The sequence below is a fragment of the Falco biarmicus genome, chromosome 3 (genome assembly GCF_023638135.1).
Source record: "Falco biarmicus isolate bFalBia1 chromosome 3, bFalBia1.pri, whole genome shotgun sequence".
In the NCBI taxonomy this organism is placed as follows: domain Eukaryota; kingdom Metazoa; phylum Chordata; class Aves; order Falconiformes; family Falconidae; genus Falco; species Falco biarmicus.
This window is the reverse complement of record NC_079290.1, coordinates 111,801,907-111,824,006: the sequence shown is the minus strand read 5'-3', so window position 1 is coordinate 111,824,006 and position 22,100 is coordinate 111,801,907. Positions and strand designations below refer to the sequence as shown.

The window sequence follows — 22,100 nt, the reverse complement described above, 5'->3', positions numbered from 1 at the left end:
TAAACCTCGTTAGGTGAAACCCAGACCTGTCTGTTACCAGAGGAAGGGGCTGGGTAGGCTGATCGTTGAAACGTGGCAAAGGTGTATGTGTGTGTTTCGGCAGTGTTTTTTCACTTGTTCTGCTGTGGCTTCCCCCTGCGCGGTACGGTAACGGGAGGGGAGGGGGCCGGGCCGGGCCGCGCTGCGTGGCCGCTGCCGCGGAGGCGCCTGCGCTCGCGCTTCCGTGGTGCGGCGGGCGGGGCCCGCGCGGCGCGGCGCGATGACACGGCCGCCCTGCGCCTGGCGGCGGGCGGTGCCGCGGGGTGACATGGCGGCCTGGCAGGAGCGGCGGTGAAGGTGAGCGGCGGGGCGGCGCCTGGGGAGCGGGGAGGCGGGAGCGGTGCCGGGCCGGGCTCGCCGGGGGTCGCCTCACGGGTGGCGGGGGCCGGGGCGGGGCGGGGCGCTGCCGCCCGCCGGGGGCCGCGCTGTGGGGTGGGAGGGGGGCGCCTCCCGCCCTTCGGCCCGCCCGCTCGCTTCGCCTCTGAGGGGAAGGCAGCGGCGGCCGCGTCCCCCGCGCACGGGGATGGCGGGGGAGCCGAGCCTGGGTGATCAGGAAGCTCCGCGCCCCTCATCCCCGGGTCCCTCTGCCGCAGGGACGGGGACGGGCTGGATTCGGCGTCGCTGAGAGAGCTGCGGAACGGCGTGTGGCCAGGGCGAGGGGCAAGGCAGGAAAACTGCCGTCGTCCACGTTCAGGGACGCCCGCTGACCATGCCCGACGTGTGACAACGTAACTCATCCTCAAAGTAAGCGGAGGAAGGGCAGCAGTGATTGCTGGGGGTCTCTGTGTTGGAACGGAGAAGAAAATAAGATATTTTTTTAAAATTTATGGTAAATGAGTAATTTCCAACTGTAGAAAGTGGAACGGTATCTTTGTGAAGGAAAGGAGGCTGTTTTTAAAACAGGTATTTACATATTTTTTGGTAGGATTCTTAATTGGGTAGCTGTTGGCACTTGATGAGCCACCTTTATCTACTGGATTTTTCCCTGTAGCGCGATGTCCCTGTTGTTTACTCGTTCCAAGTCAATAGTTGCAGTGAAGAAGGATAAAAGACACATGGCTGAGGTAAATGCTTCTCCACTTAAACATTTTGTCACTGCAAAGAAGAAAATCAATGGTATCTTTGAACAGTTGGCTGCATACATCAATGAGAGCTCCTCATTCCTGGAAGGTAAGCTGAGTTCTTGAACTATGAACGTGTAACAGTGCTTCACCCACATACAGTTCCCCCAAATGTACACCAAACCCCCCTCATTCAGTTCAGTAGCACTGCTAGACCTGTGCTTATTGATACATGCATGTCTGTTTATATATTAATATTTCTAAGAACAGAAAATTATTTTATTGAATTTGGGTGGAGTTCAGGATTCATAGTTTAAAGCTGACAAGTTCGCCCATGTTAGGAAACTGAGCTATGCTTGGGTTTTATGTTGTTTGGGAGTTTTTTAATAAACCGTACAAGACTTTTTAGGCTTTTTGTCTATAATTCTTTCAGTATATTTACCTAGACATGGCATTGCTAGTGACATGTAGCAGAGGCCAATAATTGGCTTTAACAGCTTAAGACACAGACAGAAGATTATTTTTTTAAGGCTGTTGGAGTGTCTGTAGTGTTGGCTGTGTTCTGTTTAAGGCAATCCTAAGGATGAGAACGGTTATTAGATACACAAAACAGACCAGCTGATAAAAGCTGATGCAAAATTACCTCAGGGTGTAGTTGCGTATGTCAAGATCACCCACACAGGCTTTGGGACACAGATAAACATTTAGTTACGTGTATGACATCATGAAGAGATGTTTCACCCAGTACTGCAAAGGATGACTTCTGGAATTGAGAGGCATGATGTATTTTGATTTTAGAAACACACAAGAATATAGAGCTTGATCCTGTCACCACAGAAGAGCAGGTACTGGAAGTCAAAGGCTACCTGTCAAAAGTCAGTGGCATTAGTGAAGTGCTGGCAAGACGACACATGAAAGTTGCTTTTTTTGGAAGGTGAGTCACGTGCTTATGTTGCCTACGCTCCCCAGTCAGTAAAGCAACTGGCAGCTTCAGGATTGTAGCCAGTAAAAAATATTTATGGAAACACTAGTGCTCCAGCTTTTGCTTGTAATTTTGTGTCGCTGGTACTGGTCGTCTTGTAAATTGGAAGCAAATATTGTAGCACGTAATTCTTAGAAAATAGAAAAGTCTTTTTGTAAGTTGTGTATGGCACCTAAATCGTTAATGCTTCTGATACTGCTTGGGTTTAGAGAACTTGCTTTCTGTAATATCAAAAGAACTGTAGCTGAATCTCAGCAGCCTAGCTATACCATTCTTCAATTTGACTTCAGGACAAGCAATGGGAAAAGCACTGTGATAAATGCCATGCTGTGGGACAAAGTCCTTCCCTCAGGAATTGGACACACCACTAATTGTTTCCTGCGTGTAGAAGGGACAGATGGACATGAAGCTTTCCTGCTTACTGAAGGCTCAGAGGAAAAGAAGAGTGTTAAGGTATGATTTCCTTAACCTTAAGGTAAAGGAGGAGAGCTCTTCGTACCGGAAAAGGGAAGGAATAAGAAAATGAAAACACTCTCAATAAATGGCACAGTTAAGGATTGTAGTCATTAAAGGAGTAGAGATGAAGAACAGCTTTTTGTTAGATACAGGAAGGGAGGAGTGGAGCAAGGTAACAGAATGGAACTTGTTCATTTTGTGAAAAAGGTGATACATTGTATTTATTTGTTAGTGATAGCAGGGAGCCAAAACAACGACTCGGGAGGTTCTGGGCTCTGTGTGACTGACAAAAGGCACAGACTTGCTGATAATTCCTCAATAGGCTTTGTTGACAGGAAAATCTCTCATGAACTGAACTCAGTTGCCTTTTGACTAGGAGACTCAAGCAAGTTTTATGTGGAAAACCTCCCAGGGAGAAAGTGATTTGGAGTTGGGTTTTGTCTTAAATTGTGAACAGCCCTGAAGCAGAGATAATTGTGTTAATGGGTCTTAGCATAAAGGAAATGTTATAAATTATCCATCTTTTTAATAGACAGTAAACCAGCTGGCTCACGCCCTTCATCAAGATGAACTTCTGAATGCTGGCAGCCTAGTCAGCGTAATGTGGCCCAATTCCAAATGTCCTCTCTTAAAGGATGACCTGGTGCTGATGGACAGGTGAGAAATATCTTTCTTTCCTTTCCTGCTTATCATAGATTAATTACAGAAATGTCTGCAAATACAAATTTAACAAGCATCAAGGAAATCAACCCTGTTCTAATCTGTGACAGTGACTAAAGTCCTTTGCTGTAGTTAGCAGTCAGTTTCTCTTGATTACTTCCTTTTAGTCTGTACTCTGTATCACCTCAGGACAGTGTAGCTCAGACATGGGAAATTAATGCCCTGGAAAGCTAAAACACATCTCTTACTAACTTTTTTAATTCTGTTTTTGCTGTTTCCACAGCGTAGTAATGTCTCGTCTCTTTTTATTGCTAGCCCTGGAATTGATGTAACCACAGAGCTGGACAGTTGGATTGACAAATTCTGTCTAGATGCTGACGTATTTGTCCTGGTGGCAAATTCTGAATCAACATTGATGCAAACTGTATGTTCAAGTCCACTTGTTTAGTGAATTTGGCTAAAAGTGTAAAAAAAAAAAAAGACATATTAATCCTAAGAGGTTTTGTTCCGTTTTATTTAGGAGAAACAGTTCTTTCACAAGGTGAATGAACGTTTGTCTCGACCCAATATATTTATTTTAAATAACCGCTGGGATGCATCTGCCTCTGAACCAGAATACATGGAAGAGGTTTGTGATCTGTTTAAATACCTTCTCTTTGCATGGATATTATAGAGTTGATTTTGACTCTGGTCCTTTCCTTGCGGGTGGAATCGTAAAGTGTTCTATGTGATTGTTTTACAGTTGGGTTTTTATTACCGTAGTGTAGAGACTGGAGGGAGCATAGACTAGTGATTAGGACATGACTCTTGAAATGTCTGAGCTGGAAATCAAGGTGTTTCACGGGGGCCTTTTGAAGTTAGATCAATTAGATAACCTCTGGAAGATTCCATAAAAAAGTAGTCTTTGTCTTACTCTTTGTATTGGTAGCATAGACCAGCAGAGGGCATGTGGGTGCCTGGCCTAACCTCTAAGAGATGAAGCGTAAAGTGGATTTAACCGCGTGTGGGGTTTATCCTGTTTATCCCTCAGGTGCGTCGACAGCACATGGAGCGGTGCACCAGTTTCCTGGTAGATGAGCTGGGTGTGGTGGATCGAGCCCAGGCAGGGGATCGAATTTTCTTTGTGTCAGCAAAAGAAGTGCTGAATGCCAGGATTCAGAGGGCTCAAGGGATGCCAGAAGGAGGTGAGGAAAGCTAACATCAACTTTCAGTTTTCTTAAGGGAAGAAAACAGAGAATATCTTATTCCAAAGTATGGATAAAATCGGGGTGGTGGGTCAGGTTAATAATAGAACAGTCAGAAACAAAGAGATGACTTAGCAGCACTCTTGCATTGGCTTCAAGGTAAAGCAGGAGCATTTCCTGATGTCCAGCATCTGGTTGCTTTCTCAAAACTTAGTTGTTTTGTACTTGCCTCCCCTCAGGTGGAGCGTTGGCAGATGGTTTTCAAGTAAGAATGTTTGAGTTTCAGAACTTTGAGAGAAGGTTTGAGGTGAGCACTGTGTATATTAACCTTCTGCTTAGATTTTACTTCTGAGAGGCTGGGGACTAGAGTTTATAAATATGAGTGGGACTGCATTTTGGAAATAGTTTATATGGGAAGAAGTTGTGTTAGCATGCTTCTGCCTGCTGCTAATCTTGGGTTGCCTTTTGTATACAGGAATGTATCTCACAGTCAGCAGTAAAAACAAAATTTGAGCAGCATACAGTGAGAGCAAAGCAGATTGCAGAAGATGTTCGTCTCATCATGGATTCTGTGCATATTGCTGCTCAGGAACAGCGGTGAGAACTGGTGCTTGGTGCTTGCATAACTGAAGTTTGTATTCTGGGAGAAGTTTAAGAGGATATGAGCGTTTAAAATGCAAAGCAGAATACAGCATGTTTGGGAGCAGGAAGGACACGTACCAGTAGCTTGTTCAGTGAATTGTGAAAGTACTGGTAAAAGAACCTTTTTTGTCCTGTGCCGTGTGTATGTAATGTATTGTAGACATTGACGCATGTTGTTCTTGGGCAGGAGAATCCATCTTATTTCTCGAATTCAAGTGATACTTGTAGGTCAAAAATGCATTTATCTGTTTCTTTGATGGATGCTTTTTTTCACTAGAGTTTACTGTCTGGAAATGCGAGAGGAGCGACAGGAGCGTTTAGGATTTATTGACAAACAGCTGGAGCTCCTTACTCAAGACTACAAGCGGAAAATAAAACAGATCACAGAAGAAGTGGAGAGGCAGGTAAGGAGGAGTGGCTATACATTGTCTGAAACAGCTGTCAGCATGGAGGGGAAAAATGCAAAGTGCTGACAAAGCTTTGAAGAAGTATTTTTGGTTGTGGTTTTTTTCCCCCCTCTTCTCCCTTGACATAATAAAATGAAAAGTAGAATACTTGGGGAAGCTCATCTCATATAAGATGCTTTAAATAAATGATGAGACTTCGATTAATGTTTGACTTATTATTGCTACTATATTTCAGTCTTCAATGCTTCCTAAAATGTTTCAGATAAATTTCATTATTATTTCAATCTAAAATAATCAGTCTTCTTACTATCAATAATAACATGCCATTTTTACTGTTATGGATATACAGAAAAGGCCTATTCATTTTTCTTAAGTCTTATATTGCCTCATTGTGTTTCTGTCTGAATTGTTATACAGGGCACAGATTTACATACTTCTCAGCCATCATCTTTGTTTGCAAGTCACCAATATTGCATTTTGCAGTTGGCGCATAATGGCCGCATGGTGCCGCACAGTCCTGGTGCCTAGAGTTCAGCAGTGCTTACTAAGAAATGCATGTCTTCAGCAGGGGTTTTCTGTCTGTCCCTGAGACAGAATATATAGAAACTCTGTCCTGTGCTGTTTCTCTAGGTGTCAAATGCAATGGCAGAAGAAATCAGACGGCTTTCAGTGTTGGTAGATGAATACCAAGCAGACTTCCATCCATCTCAAGTCGTTCTTAAAGTTTACAAGAGTGTAAGTGATGTTTGCTTCCTACAGGTTGCTTAAGCAATTTAAAGAGACCTTTTTTCGCTCCGAGTCAGTATTTATGCCAGCTAATTGAGATGCTTAGCATTCTTCCAACTAGGATATGAGCTAAGCTTTTCGTATCTTGAAAATCTTTTGTTAGAATGTGTATTGTGTAAAAAGCAAACATCTTAAAAACAAAACAAAACAAAAACCCTCAAGAAAACAGAGTAAGGAAGAGATTTATTTTTGTTTTAATAATATCAGTGATAAATCGATACATATATGATATATCACATTGTATAGATCAAACAGAACTTTTCCTAGACAAGAGTACATGTGAGATTCTTTGATTTGCTTTTTCCTCTCCTTCACTGAAGAATTGGCAGGGGGAAATGAAATAAGTGTTAGAACAGTGGGCAGACAGAATGTGTGCTCCTGTTCTGGGAGGGTTTTTTTAACTGGCAAGCTCTAGCACCTGCAGCCTGCATCTTACCTGTGTTTACTTTAAGCTTAATAACCTGTTCTCTGTTTGTCAGGAGCTGCATAAACACATTGAGGAGGGCCTGGGCCGTAACATGTCAGATCGTTGCTCCAATGCAATCACAGCTTCCCTGCAGACAATGCAGCAAGAAATGATAGGTCAGTTCAGCAGGCAGTATTTCCCTTTCCTTTTAACTGAAATGCAAAAGAACTAGGTAGATGTTCTGGCGTTCTCTTTAATCTTACGGCTGATGTGCAGTTGGCATCTTAGTTTCCATCTTGATTAGACTAATTACTCCTGTTTTTTCCACACTGTGTCTAAACTTTTACAGTGATTTGCTAATTAATACTCAGTTAACTTAATCCTCATGACAGAGAAGAACTGTGACTTTGGAAACTTGAGACATTCTCGGACCAAGAACCTAATGAAATGTGAATGACTTGTAACTAGGTGCCTGTCTGAATCTAAGTTTTAATTGTAGTATGGTGCCTGAACACTTTTAGAACTAGCCTTCACATTTTGTTTTACCAAGCTATTGCTAAATTGTATACGTTACCAGCTACCTGTAAGGATTTAGTAGGGTTCATGGAAAGATTTTATTCAGGGTTCTGAAGAACTAAGAATTGAGTAGTAATTTGTGATGCGTCTCTCATTTTGCAACATACTTGGCTTTAGCACTTTTAAGGTAGCAAGAAAATAAACCGTGGAGGATGGAACAACCCATAACCACCCTGATTACAGAATACAAGTCCAGTTAATCCTTGTGAACCCAACAGCCGTTTTTAAAATGTTTTTATTTTCTGTCTCTGCAGATGGTTTAAAACCCCTTCTCCCAGTCTCTTTGCGGGGCCAGATAGACATGTTAATTCCCCGACAGTGCTTCACGCTCAGCTATGATCTGAACTGTGACAAGCTTTGCGCTGACTTCCAAGAGGACATAGAGTTCCATTTCTCTCTTGGATGGACGATGCTGGTGAACAGGTTTTTGGGACCAAAGAATGGTCGTCGGGCCTTGATGGGCTATAACGACCAGGTAGGATACCTCACCGAGCGGTTGGGATAGATGGGATATTGAGTGGCTGCTGAAATATTTTTGGCGGAAAGAGCAGTGGCTTGCCTTCTCTTATTCTGTACTTTGTTTTTTCTTTTGTTGCTGCTTTTCTAATTAGGTTCAACGCCCTTTAACACCAGCAAATCCCAGTTTGCCTCCTTTGCCTCAGGGCTCTATGACCCAGGAGGAGCTCATGGTGTCGATGGTAACTGGCCTGGCCTCATTAACTTCCCGAACTTCCATGGGGATCATCGTGGTTGGTGGTGTGGTATGTTGACAATCTGAGCAGCATTTATATAAATAAAATTGGAACACTGACTTGACTGGGGGTGGATGGTTTCTCACAGGGGAGATGATTGCTTAAAGGTGTCTTTTACTTTGGAAACAGGGATTCTGTGAACCAGACAAAGTTTGTTTCCACTTGCAGGTGTAATTTAAATGTGCTGTAAAGGTTAACCCATACAGAACCCCAATAGTTTAGGTTAGGTGTTTTTATTTTATAGGCTGGAAATAGTAGTAAGCCGTCTGACCAATGAAACCACTTGCAAGTCAAGGTTATCTTTCTGGCTCATTTTCATGTGCCTAGAATATAAGCACAATGCTCGGTGCAACGTTGTTAGGAGTTAGCATCATTCCTGGACAATGATTGTGTCATTTTTTTTTTCCCTTGTGCTTTTTTTAGGTCTGGAAGGCTGTGGGTTGGAGACTGATTGCTCTCTCTTTTGGCCTTTATGGGCTCCTTTATGTGTATGAACGCCTCACCTGGACCACGAAAGCGAAAGAGAGAGCTTTCAAACGGCAGTTTGTAGAGTATGCTGGTGAGAAATTGCAGCTCATCGTCAGTTACACAGGTTCTAATTGCAGCCACCAAGTCCAACAGTGAGTTGCCTATATTCAGCTAAAACCTTATCTAAATTCTATTGTGAGTTTTTTTATTTAAATTATATTTATTGTAAAAACAAGGTAAGTTTGCATATTGAATTCCAGATTTAAAAAGGTGTAATGATACAAGTGTTTTAAAAGAATATTATGTTTTTCTGAATCATGGATGTAGTATTTGGGTGCTGTTAAGGTTTAGTCTTAATGTACTTCAGTCTTTCAAATCAAGTTGCTCTGATGCTCTGATGTATTCTTGTGCAGAAGTGGAAGGACGAATGTCTGAGACAGTATCATCGTCACTATACGTCAGAGGGATTTATTCCTTGAATTTGCTGCTTGATCTTACTTTTTGTCTTATCTGACTATTCTTGTTTCATAGAGAGCTTGCTGGAACATTTGCTCATTTGTGTCAGCAAGTGGATGTTACACGGGAGAATCTTGAGCAGGAAGTTTCTGCCTTGAATAAAAAAATCGAAGTTCTGGATTCACTGCAGAGCAAAGCAAAATTGCTCAGGTGAGCTTTTATTATCCCGTATACTCAGACAACTGTTTTTCATGTGATTGCCCCAAGATTTTCAGATTAGAGTGTGTCTTTGCAGTTCTCCTTCCGTTGTAGTGTTTGGGGTGCAGACACCAGCATCTTTCCTTACCAAGTCATGTTCCCTTTTACTATGTACTTTCCCATGTACTGTTGACAGTCATTTAAATCTCCTCTCTCACAAAACACTTCTTCCTTCTTGTTTTTGGTTTGTTCAGAATTACAGTTCCTTTCCATTTATCAAAACATACAGTCCTCTACTCCTACAAATTCCTTCAAGCTACTATAAAATTATGCTAAGTCTCACCTTCACCCTTGTACACTGTTTTCTGATGTTTTTCTTCACCCTGCGAAGGCTGTCGGGAAGAATTTTTCAAACATTCCTTATTTACACAATAAAATCAATATGAAATTGTGACCAAGATCTTGGTTTGAACCTCAAGGTCTAGGGACTGTTAGCAGGCAAGCGTTCCTGACCTGAGGGTCAGCATTCTGGAATGGACCTCTGGCACTCCTCTCTGTGCCTTACTCTTCACTTGTTTTGGTCAGGCTTCTTTCAGATTGGCTTGAGGAGAGCTATTTTACTCACCTAATGGCAGCTTTCTGTCCTTGCAGGAATAAAGCAGGATGGCTTGACAGTGAGCTCAACATGTTCACACATCAGTACCTGCAGCAAAGCAGATAGTGTGAGAAGAAGAGAAAACCAACACTGTTTCCCTTCAGTGCTCTCTTAATTACTGCAGAGAACATGGTGGGTGATGGAATTCCCTAAAGGGAATGAGATGAGCAAAAGCCTATTGCTGTGTTTCCAGTTGCTGTGTGAACAATAGGGTTCTGCTTCCCCGTTTTGTGTCCCACCTCTAAACACTAATTTGTTTATAACTCTTCTTTTTCCTTCTTGTGAGACCAGGCTACTTCAGAAGGAATGTGTGCTTCATACATTTACAGGGACTTCTTAAAGCAAAATCAAGTATAGTAACAAATTTAAATCAAACAAACATCAGGTTTAAAGTTATTCTGACACCTCTTTATGGAGTCATTACTTTTAGTACATGAAGATAGAACTTCTGACTTCCAAGCCCCAAGTTTATGTATGTGTGACAAACAGCTGTTTGTCTGAACACAGATCCTGTGCACACAGACGTAATGGTTTCACAATGCATTTGTAGCTCGGGCAGGCCTGTTTCCTAGGTTAATGTTCTGTTATTGTAGAACGTGACAGAGATTCACCGTGCCCCTTCATAGAAAGGTTTATTACTGTCAGTATGTTTGAACTGATGAAGAAAACCCAGTTCTCTTCCAGAGCAAGAGAGACTTAAGAGGTTGTTTTGGTAAGCTTATTGTCTTTGGAGTTAGTTTCTTCATCTTAAGAGCTTTTCAGTAATGCAGTCAGGCCCATTTCATGTCATGGACGAATAGCTTGCAGAGACTAGCTCCTGTGAAAGCAGGTACTACTGATAATTTGGCAGCTTATTGAGGAAGAAAAATAGGAAAGAAAAGCCATTTGGCAGAATGTGATGAACTGCCTTATGAGATAAGTAGATGAATGTGGGTTTTTTTGTAGAAATGCACAGCTGTGTTTTTGGAAGCAGGCCTTTGGAATTCCATTCCCACTATTTGGCCACAGCAACAGCATGCAGATTACAAGCTGTAAGAGGTTTTTCTTCATGTAGAGTTCCCAAAGGACGTTACAGTCCATGCGGTAATAACATTTGATGTTGCTTCTCTTCTGTTAAAAGTACAAGAGTGAGCTGGCAAGTGCAGCTCCTCTGGGGCACTGGGGAGACCTGTCCCTTGTATTTCATGCCAGGGCAAGAATGGGTTAAGGCAACATTTTTTTTAAAGTTCTTTATTTGCAGTTAGATGAAATTAATCATTGAGTTTTGCCCTGAAGCAATTTTGAATTTGAATTACAAGATTTGGGAATTGTAAGGACTTGAGTCTTCCTGTTGGAGTTGACAGAGGAGAAATTTTCACTGATTTCAGCAGCACCAGGATTAGGTTCCGATGTTGTAAAGTTTCTTTTCCACTTGGTGGGTCAGTATTTTGCCCTGTGTTAGCTATAATCTTTCTGTTCCCCACAAAACGTCTGAGGAATCCAGAATCAGATCTTGTAGTTCTGAGGTTAGTGACAACCCTAAATCTGTTCAGCACCAAACTGTAGAGAATATGGGCTATCTTTGAGCAGGTCCCAGCTGAATTCAGAACCACTAAGCAATGGGGGTTTTTCTTACTGACAGTGGGACTTTTCACTGGAAATTGGTATCAGCTGGCCTTAGGATTTCTTGTTCATACTCAGGTGTGAATATGTGTGCCTGTGACAAGTCCCCTGGTCTGTGTGTCATGAAAGTTCCAGAAAGAAGCAGCTGCATGATACTTGAGGGAGTAAAAATAGTGAGATGTCGGTATGTTAGGCTGTTCTGAGATTTGCAGTAATACTTGAAGTATCTCGATTATGGCGGAGCTGGCAGTGAGACTCTTGTTATGTCCCTGGAATGCAGGAAGCAAACAAAACTGTCACTTGTAGTAGATAGCTTTGATTCCAACCCAAACTGAAAAGCCATTTTCATCAGAAAGCCTCACTGGCCTTGGTTGGTTTCCTCAGGCAACCACCAGAACATAAATATGGCTTGGACCAGTTATGAGAGGGAGTAAGAAAGAAACTTGAGTCCTTGCCTCTGGAAAGGTGTTCTCTAAACTTGTGGTGAAGTGTACCGGAGTAAGTGAATCATCCGCTGTTACTCTGCTGTAGGTATTATGTGAATAAATTCAGATCTTGAGTCTCTCAAGTTACCACATAGACATTTATAATAGGCTATACACTGTGCTATTGACTTAAAACGTTAAGCACACCCCTAATACACCAGGAAATTGTCAATTCCAGGTAGAGGGAGCTGGTGATATATTACTGCTCAGCAGCTCTAGGCAGCCTGAATTGCTGACCTTGCTTTTGAAGACGTGGTGTTTGCAGGTCTTCAGCAGGCCTTTGGGGGAAATCTGATAAATGAGCTAATCTTTAAGCCAGTATCTGATCTGTAAAGGGAAGAGAGATTGATGGGTTCTTAGAATCGGGTGTCTTGCCCATGTGTGTGTTTCTGATGCTGCTGAGATACTGGTGATGTAGGCATTCTCGCGGTAGTGCTGAAACCTAACCTATAGAATGGGGGAAAAAACGCTTGAATTTTTTTAAGAAGCAAAACTGCTAACATGGGAGGGAAGATTTTTTAAGTACGTGTGCAACCCTTGTCCCTAGAAGCCTGAGTGATCGAGAATCGAACTTAAAACAGAAGGGCCTATAAGCTGGATTCCTCTCAAATGAAACAGAGCTGTTCTTTAATTGAGAGTGGTGGAGGAATGAACATACCAGCAAGGAGGCTGCTCTCTTCTGATTTTTGTAAAGAATGATAACCTAATCCTTAGAACAGGTAATTCCAAAAAAAGCCTTCCTTAGCCTCTTATTGAAGAAAGTCAGCTAAATGCACTTTATCTTATTGCTGCTACTTATTTTTCTTATTGTGTTATGTTGATGGAGCTCTTTGAAATACTCTTACCAGTGAGTTTTCTCTCTGCTGTATTTAAGGTGATAAATTTGCATGAATTATTCCTGTATCAATGCTGTAAACAGTGGAAACCAAAATAAAAATGAATTGGAAAAGCATTTCTCCTGATGTGTTCTGCATGTTGATACAAAGTCTTCAAGTGTAAGTATAATACATTGAGATGATATGCTGCTGTGTTGTAGGAAAGTGCATGTTTGACATTAGTGGCCTTTTATCTGTGTTCTTACTTCGAAAATTAACAGGCGGCCAGTGATGCCGAACAACCTGCTGGAAAGGTTGAGGATTCCTTCTGAAGTGACGCTGGAAATGCCGGTGTGGCGTTAGCGGTGGCTGGAGAGCGTGGTGCCAGTACCGGCCAGCAGGCAGGCGTTAGTGGGCTGCAGTGGCGGTGGGGAGCTCCCGCGGGGTGTGACTCTGTGGTTAGAAACGCAAAGGGCCGGTTTCCAGCGATAACCTTTCCGAAAGGGCTCCTTCCCGCACCCCGCCCCGGCCGCGGCGGCTGCCGGGCCCTGCGCATGCCCCGGGAGCGGCGGGGCGGGGCGGCCGGGCGGGGCCGCCCTGGGGAGCCCCGGTGGCGGCTGGAGCGAGGCGGGGATCCCCCGGCGGCTCGGGCCGGCGCAGGCGGGCTGGGGACGCGCAGGCGGCGGGGGTGAGCTGCACCGGCGGGGCTGGCGGGCCGCACGCCGTGCCCGGGGGAGCGTTACCCGCTCTGCCGGAACGGCCGCTGGAGGAGGGAGGGGGGGCGGCCCGTGCCCGGCCCTCTGCCCTGCCCCGCCCCGCCCCGGGCGTGGGGGGCCGAGCCCGTGGGTCTGGCAGGCACAGCCCCGGCGGGCGCCGCGGGGCTGTTGGGCAGCTTCCTTGCAGAGGGGCGGGAGAGTCCTTGGCTCCCGAGACAACCGTTATTTATTTTTAACTGTGAGAAGCTAAGCTCCTTTTCGCAAAGGTTTCAAACTAAAGCAGTTTCGTAAGCTCCAGGCCCTGGGGCTGAGCATGAAGGATTAACAGCTTCTTGTAGATTATGCTGAGAGTGGGTCTCATCTGGTAAAACCCTTCCAGAAAGTCCCTTGACTAATATTTTCGGAGTATTTGCTTTCCGATGAGCAATGATGAGACGATGTTGATAGCTTTGTCCTGTGAATGCTGTGAGAACTTCTGTTTTGCTCAAATGATCTCAAATTTAGTGCCTCAAGACTGGTATTTCTGGTTTATGTCCTGTAGTGCACTTTGCTTATTTTGTGTAACAAAAAGATGTGTTGTAGTTTTTTGATTGTTAGCACAGCTCTTCATTCCTACCAGTGCCGTTGTACAGCATATGCATTTGATAGCTCATGTCCAGTTGTCAGGGTAGCAGACACAAAAACAAATCAGATGAGCTTTGGAGAAGGGTTTAGGGATCCTTTGCAACAAAAGGTCCTAGGGAAGCATGTAGCTTTCTTGAGCACATGATTGATCACTCTAGCCACAAGCAGTGTGGGGGTTTGGGTTTGGGGTTTTGTTTTATTTTATTTAAAAAACACTTTCTGCAAATGTAGAGGAGCTTGTGATGATGTGAACAGTGAGAGCCTTACAGTCAAATTAAGCTTCATTTATTTATTAACAACCCCCCACCCACCCCCAATAAAAGGGCTGTAACCCTTAGTGATTAATGTGTGGGATTGGAATTGTCTGACCCCTAGTCCTGATTCATAATTCAGCCTTTTGTAGTTCTTCCTGCCTGGGTAACACAGAGGACAGTTTTGATTCAGTATTTTTTTGGATGTAGTACATACATTTGTATTTATTATTCATATTTTGAACTTACAGGCATCCTGGTATTATCACAGTATAAATTGTGATGCTTAAAAAGAACATTAGAGTAGAATTACATGAGGTTGTCCTAAATATCAGCCTCTGAATCAAAAGTCTCTTATTTGGCTTTTTGCTGTGACTTTTTTCATGTTTACCATTTCCTCTGTAAGAGTGTCTTTATTCAGTCAGCTACCGCTTTCTGGGTGTGAAATATTTGACAGTACATCCGAGGGGAGAGAAGTATGCAGTGGTGCTAGTTCTTAGTGTGAAGAGTTTTGAGACTGGATGATTTCTCAGGAGCAACGATCAGTACTTCTCAACATTTGTGAAAAGTCCCCTGAGAGTGGTTTTTCCTGAGTCTGCTTCTTTGCCTCCGGCTTTACAGGAAAATGTTTTCACAGAATGGAGTTAGGGCACCTGAAGAGGCTGCGTCAGGCCAACCAGGACCTTCTACAAAGGCTCAGAACGAAGCAGGAAGAGATCAGAAAAAGACTTGCCGGCAAGCCACTGTTCCCAGCATCGCCGCATAATAGAACAACTACTGATAGATCTGTCCCCCTGCCCAGGAGAGGGGTATGTGTTGTGTCTGTGCTGGGAGGCAAATGGGCCATGTGTGACAGTCAGCAGCTCTCTGTATGGAGTGGTGTCGTAAAGGAGACGCACAGGGACATGGTAGAAAGTAGAATGTGGAATCTGTTAGAAGAGCAGCTAGACTTTGTTTATGGTTCATCCTGTAGTCTCCAATACGTTCTCCTTGCAAAAGGTTCACAGATCAGTTCCTGCCTAAGAAATGTCCTATCCTAAAATAGGAGTGGACGTTGTGGAACATAATCCTTTTATTCTAAGCACAAAGGCTAAAAGTTTAACAATTTCTCAGATTGGCAAAAACTGCATGTAGCTGAAAGTGGATCCATTTTTTGTCTTCTCCAAACACTTAATAATGTCTCATGAATAATATAAGGATTTATTTTTCCCCACAGGAATTTAAAGGGGTGAGCATAGTAGAATGAGAGATTGGTTTTCTCTTACTGAGTGATGTCCTAATGAAAGGTATTTGTAATCTGGATGATGCCATGTGGTATGAGAGTCTCTGTCCTTACAGAAGGGAAATCAGGTTGATGCTGTGACTTCTACAGCTGACCCTGCAGTGTTGGTATCTGTGGAACCTGGAGCTTATGCAGCCCGAGCAGCCCTCTGTTCATCTCTTAAACACAGCAGCAATGAAAGAATGGTACAGCGACAACAAGCAAAGACAGAGGAAGCAGTAGGTTTGGATTCCAGCTTCCCTGGGAAAAAGAATGTTATGCCAGAGTCTGCAATCATTACGTGTGGCAGAGAAACCTCTAGAGTGGATAGGGATGGCCCTGCTCGAGGAAGTCAGGAGAAAGAGTCCTTCCTTCTGGGACATGGAGAGAACAGAAAACAGTCCACTCTGCTGCATGGGTCCCAAGAGAAAAAACAGCTTAAGGGTCATCCGGACCCATCACTGAGCAGAACACAAAGTGAAGAGACCAGCAAGCAGCATGTGGTCATTAGAGAGCCCATAATTTGTAAATCAATCTCGCTGACATCTCAGTCCAAAGGGTTGAAGGTAAATGGTGAAACCAATGCTTTGCTTATTTTCGTAAGTCAATAGGAGGATGGGGAGGAAGGGTCAGGAGAACATTACTTGCCCTGTTCCCACTGTGTAAATTGGAAGTTGGGTCAGAACTGTTCCTGGCCTTAGCAGCCAGGGGCTGTTGGCAGTCTGTTCAGGCCCTGCTTTCCTTAGCCCTTGAACCAAAGACCAGAAAACTGTAGCACTTCACTGTCACTCTTTGCCATTTGTATATGTGGTTCACGTGCTCAGGAAGAACAGCCTGGTGCAGTGCTGCTGCTGTATAGCTTGCTTCCGTAAGCGTGAAGGGCAGGCTGTTGCTGTGATCGTCCTCCAGGGCAGCGCAAGTGGCCTGATGTTTGGGGATGTGTGGTGCAGGGTGGTCAGCATTCTGTTCAAAGCCATGAGAAGTACTGACTTGGCCTGGGGAAGTCCCCTGCCTCTTTCTGTTTTATGAATTGGGAGGACAAAGGGCTAGCGAGTAAATACTGGTAGAGGCATAGACAGAATCCAGCCACAAAGCCAGCCAGCTCCCCCATTTGAACAGCTGCCAGTTGTCTCCTAAGCTGTACCTTTGAGTGTCCTGCTAGATGCATAAGAAGTCTTTTTGAATTGTTTTCTTCCCAGAAGGAAGCTGGTCATGTGGCTTTTCAGTCTGACCCTGAAGAATATACCATACCTGTGAGCAGTTGGTCTGTGCATCCTTTCCTGGGCTATGACTGGATTGCAGGTGAATCCTAAACCTAAAGCAAAGCTGTCAGCATGATCTAGTAATATAAAGAGTTGAAACACAGCTTACAACCCCTTTAAGTTGAGGTGTGACAGAACTGCAGTCTTAGAGTTCACGTAGCAGGTCTCAGCAAAGGAGCTGCAGTTTTGTCAGAAGCTGCTCCCTGTCCAGGCCGGAGGTGACCCGTGCTTCCCTGGGAGGGTGAAGTGGCAGTGGTATAGGGATCCAGGCAGCAAACGCCAACGCTGAGTGGGGTCAGAGGGTGTACCAGGTAACCAAAGCAAATGAATGCAATAAGGGGCCCAAACCATGCAGTACAGCACTGGCTTGACATGATGGCACACTCCTCGTTATCCATTTTGGTGCTTCAGACCTTCGGTAGCCTTGACTGTTTTGTGTGAGGCTTGTTTCTGAGCTTTCCCAAATCTGGTAAATCCTTAAACTTTTCTCTTTCCTTGGTGTTCTCAGGGCTCCTAGATAACAACTCTTCAGTAGCAGAAAAATCGGACCAGTACTTTGCTGAGCTGCATGAGTTCCGACAGGCCAACCAAGCTGCATGTATTCATGAGCAGCACCTGGAGTAAGTGGGTGTGGTGGAAGGTCTGAAGCAGCAACATATCCCTTAAGAGTAGTGAGAAGTATAGTCTGACTGCAGTGGGAAATTACAAGGGTGGCTCTGTAGGTCTGTCTTTACCTCCCAGTCAGGAATGTATGCTTGGAAAAGGTGGGGGTGTTCAGAGGGCCTGCCCCCCCCCGTCGCTAACTGATCTGTTTGTGTGTTTCTTTAGGCCCAAGGCTCTGGATTGCATAGTTCCTGAACAAGAACCAGATTTGATAACCAGTTCTCATAAGTGTAAGATGAGATTTCTTCATAATTCAATTCTGTGAACAAGCAACAGAGCAGTCTTTGCCTGTCGTTCTGAGAGCGCCCCACATCATACAAGACAGGGAAGAATGTGTTATTTTTAGCTGCAGCTTCTAAACCAGATTCAGCTTCCTACTCCAAAAATACTTGAGTCTTCTAGGGATCCTCTCAATCAGTGTCGTCTTATTTTCTCAGGGTTTCTTATAATTAGCTAATGTTCTCTTTTTTCAGTTGAGGAGGTTGAAGTTTTGGTTTTGCTTTTTAGGAACTTATTTGGGGACAGGAAGTGTAAAAGATATTTCAGGAAAAGCAGCTCTTTCTGTAGAATGCATATGTGGCACTGCAGTAGAACACAGCTTTGTGGACTGCATTGAGGAACCTTCTGAAAAACAAATACCATGGTGGTTTTTTACTCTGTGGCAGGTGTTTACTGTTACCAATTAAACCAGCGCCTCTTCACTGTCCCTGTGGATTCAGAATCTGCCTGTCCCATGTGTAAGATCCCACGTACTCACCAGCCCCCAGCGACACTGGAAGAGCCAGCCTATGTCAGGTAAAGAATTATTGCTTTGTAATATGCAGAACTTGAGGAAACAATAAGGAAGAAAAAGCTGATCTTGTGAGGGAGAAAACAGCATCAAAATAGCTTGTAAAAGGTTGTTTTTCTCAAGGCAGAGGTGTATCTCTTGCTTAAAAACTCCCTACTGATCTTTGCTGTAAGCAGAAACGGTTCTGAAGTCAGTGAGAAACGTGTGGTTTAGCTGAATTTGGTCCAGAATCTGAATGTACATGTTAAGTGTTAAGTGTCTAGTGCCCTAACCCAAAACTGGTTTGCTTGGTTCACTTTGGGATTAGACCCTTGGATTCTGAGTGGGAAGGGCATGCAAATTTCCTCTGCCTTGTCAAACCTTGTGTTGTTGCAGGGTCAGCATTCCCAGGTCTACCCTTATGCCTGCCTACAAATACAAAGCCCATCGCAGGAAGAGCTTTGAACCGACAGATAACCTAGGATTACCTTCAGTAAGTTGCTGTTTTCTTGCTGATACTGATGGCGCAGCCCAGGCTAGGTGTTGTTTTACAGCACAAGGAGAGAGAATATGGGACTCATCCCCCTGGCAGGGTTTCCACTAAAATTTCTGATCTGCGTCACTGAGATAGCAAGAAAAAACATTGGTTTGTGCTTCTGAGCTTATACCTGGCATGATGTATATGACATATCCCCAAATGCTTTACACTAAGGAAAAAACCAAAAAGTACCATACGGAGCTGTATGCTTCTGGGGCATGATTCAGCTGACTTATTTCAGACATTGACCTTTCAACAGGATGAACGAAGAACGTCTGTGTTTCTTTCCACAGATGTTAGGGAGTCTAAAAGACAGGCTTCTGTGAAGTAGTCGCAGCATATACAGGCCAGGCAAAATCAGTAGTGGCAAGGATGGGTTTAAGACTGATTTTGTGGAGTTGGTCCTGTATTGCAGCCACTAGGCAATTCCGCAGGCAGTGTTACTAATGAGACCTAGCCCTGTCCTAGGGATTTCCAGAGAAGAGTTAGGAAGAAGCCTGGTTATGAGGTTAGGGAAATGCATGGGTCGGTTGACACAGGTCCAGAGAGGTTGGGTGCTTGAGTTCATAAACCAAGAGATAGGTGTAGAAATAATAAGCTAGTGAAAGGTGGAAGAGGAGACAGCTATGCAGTTTTGCTTCATCAGAGACTTCTTCTCTTTCCTGTTAGTGACATAAAACTCCTCAAAAATTAATTAATTATTTACTTGCTAAAATTTTCTAAAATTTTTCTAAAAACTTTCTGTGCAGAAGTTATTATTTAAAGCTAACAGGCCACAAGGGTAAAGCACTCCATTGCAGCATTCCTGTCTGTTTCCACAGCATTGCCTGGCTGGCTGGGAAAATATCATCCCCTCCAGCAATCCTGTGCTCAGCAGTTTGGATCTGCGAGCTTCACTGGAAGAGAAGCCTTCTCACCATCCTCGCCTGGTAAGAATAGCCTGTTAAAAGAGTCCCTGGAGATGCTGTGAATTGCACAGACAGATATTGCTATCCTGTCTCTATTAAAGCTATAATCATTGATGACTGAGCATATGAAAATGCCTGGAAGATTATCTCCTTAGCCCACAAGAAAACATTTTCATTCTGCTGTGTAAACTAGTGCACACAGACACAAAAAAGCAAATGGAGCTGGATAACAGGCAAAAGCCTGTTTAGCTCACTGGTCTTCATCAAAATGGGAAAAGTCACTTTGGCATGCTTTCGTTAATATCCTCTTAATTTGGATTCCAGAACTCGGTGTCCAGAGTGTCAGGAGGAACCAGAACCGACCAACTTTTGAACCTGACCCACCTGACACACTTCAGATTTAGCAGTGCTTCTCATCAGAGGGAGCAAAACAAACCTGGACACTACAGAGCAGCTCCATTAAATCTGACTGCCTCAACTCTGTGCACCACCGATTTGATTGCCCCGGGGAAGGGATGAGCGCAGGGTGTGGAAAAAACTCTTATTTTAATAAAAATAAATCTTTGAATGGATTTTTCCTGATTTTTGGAGTTGTGGGTCCATGAGCACCCAATACACATATATGAGTTTGTACATTTAACTGTTTTTTGTTTTCATTTTTTGCCTTCTGCATCTACTTCTAAGCAGATACGTGAGCTTTCCCACATAGGGCTGGATAAAGTGATGTGTGCAGGATGACTAACTAGTACTGTTACCACTAGGACAGCCACAGCAACAGAGTTCATCTGCCACCTCAACTAAATAAACCAGAAGTGTAATGTGAACTCCGAATGCCTGGGTGAGGAATTGGCCTGTGAATGGCCTGATTCGGTAGAATGCATACGAATATGGTCATTTCCAAATGTTTGAAACATGACACGCAATTTGCTAGTGCCTTAAACTTGAGTTACTCAATAATTTAGTTAAAGCAAAAATAATCCAGTTTATTTTCAATGCAATGTCTGTAGCTATAAGATGCATTACATCAGAGAACTGTGAATGTGAAAAAGTATGTTAAATGGTAAAATGGGATTTTATTCGTCAGAAAACTAGATAGTGCCTGAAAATGTTTGCAAATTAAGCTTACCTCTGCTTCTGCAAGTTTTTTAGAGGTAAACAAAAAAAACTTTTTCGGTTTTAAGTTGTACCAAAAGAAAATACATAGTGTGATTTGTTTGAATTTTAGAGACTGATCTTACTTTTCTTGTCTAAAAAACCCAATAAAACTGATGTTTTGTTTTGCCTTGGATAAGCCTGAAACAGAAATTCCTGCTTAAAATTTATTCCTTGGAGATAACTTGACAGAAGGAACTGGGCTCATACCAATGATATTTTCAGCTTCTTGGCATTCACTGTTATTTATATATCAAATACATTATTCATACATTTGATTGAATAGGCTTTTTTTTTTAAGCAAGGAAAGGAATGTTCCAAGATTATGAAATCTCAATGTAAGACTTGGCATGGAAAGTGAAAAGCCTGACTGATCAGTTAAGCTTTGAGTTGTGCATGTGTAGGGTAAAGTGAATGGAATTGGTCACATTATTTCCATTACTGAAAACACTAAAATTAATAAATCCAGTAAATACAAAATACTAGCTGCCAAATGTTATACTAAATAGGGCAAATTTGAGTTTTTTACTACCTTGCCTAAAAGCCCCAAACATTAGAAGTCATAAACCTCTTCTTAATTTATCCTGGAATAAATTATAGCAAGCCACTCATAAATAGAGAAAAATAAAGCACTATGAGATTAAATAGCTTATGTGAGATCTGTCTGGTGAATGCAGGATGGAACCGATGTTGAACTCAAAATGTCTCTTGATAGCTAGGAATACATTCAGTCTTTTACACTTGTGAAAGTACTGAAAGTGTGATTATGACTCTCTTCCTCCACTAGAAACAGGTGAAAGAAGTCCGAGACACTGCACTTGCTTACCCAAGTTAACCTCGGTTTGTTTCTTTGTATGTTGGTTCTGGCCTGTTTGATCCTGCCCTCATTTGCCCACATTAAGAGAACTGATTTCAATTTCTGTGTTAAAATATCGGCACCTTAGTTCACTTTATTTTCTGAACTGGTATAGGGAATTGTTTCCTTTGCTTTTTGCTTATTACTCTTTCAGAGCAGAAAGTCTGATTTGCTTGTTAACCTAGAGAATGACCTGATGGTTCTGTGTTGCTTTTATAGTTATGTCTCCATATCAGTGCAGAATAAGCTTGTATCATGATCCTTTTTACATAGGAAATCCGAACAGTGTACTCGGGTTTTCCAGCAGAGCTTAAGCAGGCTGTATGTGTTGAAATTTCTACTCTTGAGTACTGCCTAGGTCAGTTTGTAGTTAATAATATATAGAAACAGATTTTCCTGCTGGCCGACTTGGTCTTCTCTTTCCGTTCATAATTGAAATTACCAAAGATTTTGCAATTAGAGCTTCATTA

At 43.2% G+C, this 22,100-nt stretch overlaps 2 protein-coding genes across 7 annotated transcripts; both read left to right on the top strand.

Moving 5' to 3' along the window:
* Positions 1 to 217: 217 nt before the first annotated feature.
* On the top strand, positions 218 to 12,767 carry MFN2 (mitofusin 2). Of its 4 annotated transcripts, XR_008820605.1 has the most exons (20): positions 218 to 336; positions 633 to 783; positions 1,031 to 1,209; positions 1,899 to 2,034; positions 2,373 to 2,535; positions 3,071 to 3,195; positions 3,514 to 3,622; positions 3,719 to 3,826; positions 4,229 to 4,382; positions 4,622 to 4,689; positions 4,858 to 4,979; positions 5,302 to 5,428; positions 6,062 to 6,166; positions 6,697 to 6,799; positions 7,454 to 7,674; positions 7,811 to 7,960; positions 8,375 to 8,571; positions 8,951 to 9,085; positions 9,725 to 9,860; positions 12,690 to 12,767. XR_008820605.1 is itself a non-coding variant. In XM_056330496.1 (19 exons), exons 3-19 carry the CDS (start codon positions 1,035 to 1,037, stop codon positions 9,792 to 9,794), a joined length of 2,268 nt encoding a protein of 755 aa, XP_056186471.1. In that variant the 5' UTR covers positions 218 to 336; positions 633 to 783; positions 1,031 to 1,034; the 3' UTR covers positions 9,795 to 12,767. The 4 variants fall into 4 exon arrangements, 3 of the variants coding, with proteins under 3 accessions (XP_056186471.1, XP_056186473.1, XP_056186472.1); XM_056330496.1 differs by having other exon boundaries at positions 9,725 to 12,767; XM_056330498.1 differs by having other exon boundaries at positions 965 to 1,209; positions 9,725 to 12,767.
* MIIP (migration and invasion inhibitory protein) lies at positions 12,735 to 20,194 on the top strand. Of its 3 annotated transcripts, none has more exons than XM_056330502.1 (10): positions 12,735 to 12,810; positions 14,859 to 15,030; positions 15,560 to 16,048; positions 16,682 to 16,784; positions 17,253 to 17,364; positions 17,573 to 17,637; positions 18,073 to 18,202; positions 18,573 to 18,669; positions 19,536 to 19,643; positions 19,947 to 20,194. In XM_056330502.1, the coding sequence occupies exons 1-10, from the start codon at positions 12,752 to 12,754 to the stop codon at positions 20,139 to 20,141; spliced, it is 1,530 nt and encodes a 509-aa protein (XP_056186477.1). In that variant the 5' UTR covers positions 12,735 to 12,751; the 3' UTR covers positions 20,142 to 20,194. The 3 variants fall into 3 exon arrangements, with proteins under 3 accessions (XP_056186477.1, XP_056186476.1, XP_056186478.1); XM_056330501.1 differs by lacking the exon at positions 12,735 to 12,810 and adding an exon at positions 13,034 to 13,318; XM_056330503.1 differs by lacking the exon at positions 12,735 to 12,810 and adding an exon at positions 13,196 to 13,318 and having other exon boundaries at positions 14,843 to 15,030.
* Positions 20,195 to 22,100: the final 1,906 nt, after the last annotated feature.

Excerpts from the sequence above, each read along its gene's own strand:
- MFN2 (XM_056330496.1), top strand. The coding sequence starts at position 1,035 with ATGTCCCTGTTGTTTACTCGTTCCAAGTCAATAGTTGCAGTGAAGAAG. Across the intron at positions 3,196-3,513 it reads GACCTGGTGCTGATGGACAG|CCCTGGAATTGATGTAACCA; the intron begins GTGAGAAATATC and ends TTTTATTGCTAG. Across the intron at positions 7,961-8,374 it reads TCATCGTGGTTGGTGGTGTG|GTCTGGAAGGCTGTGGGTTG; the intron begins GTATGTTGACAA and ends TGCTTTTTTTAG.
- MIIP (XM_056330501.1), top strand. The coding sequence starts at position 13,185 with ATGCCCCGGGAGCGGCGGGGCGGGGCGGCCGGGCGGGGCCGCCCTGGG. Across the intron at positions 16,049-16,681 it reads CTCAGTCCAAAGGGTTGAAG|AAGGAAGCTGGTCATGTGGC; the intron begins GTAAATGGTGAA and ends TTTTCTTCCCAG. Across the intron at positions 16,785-17,252 it reads GGGCTATGACTGGATTGCAG|GGCTCCTAGATAACAACTCT; the intron begins GTGAATCCTAAA and ends TGGTGTTCTCAG.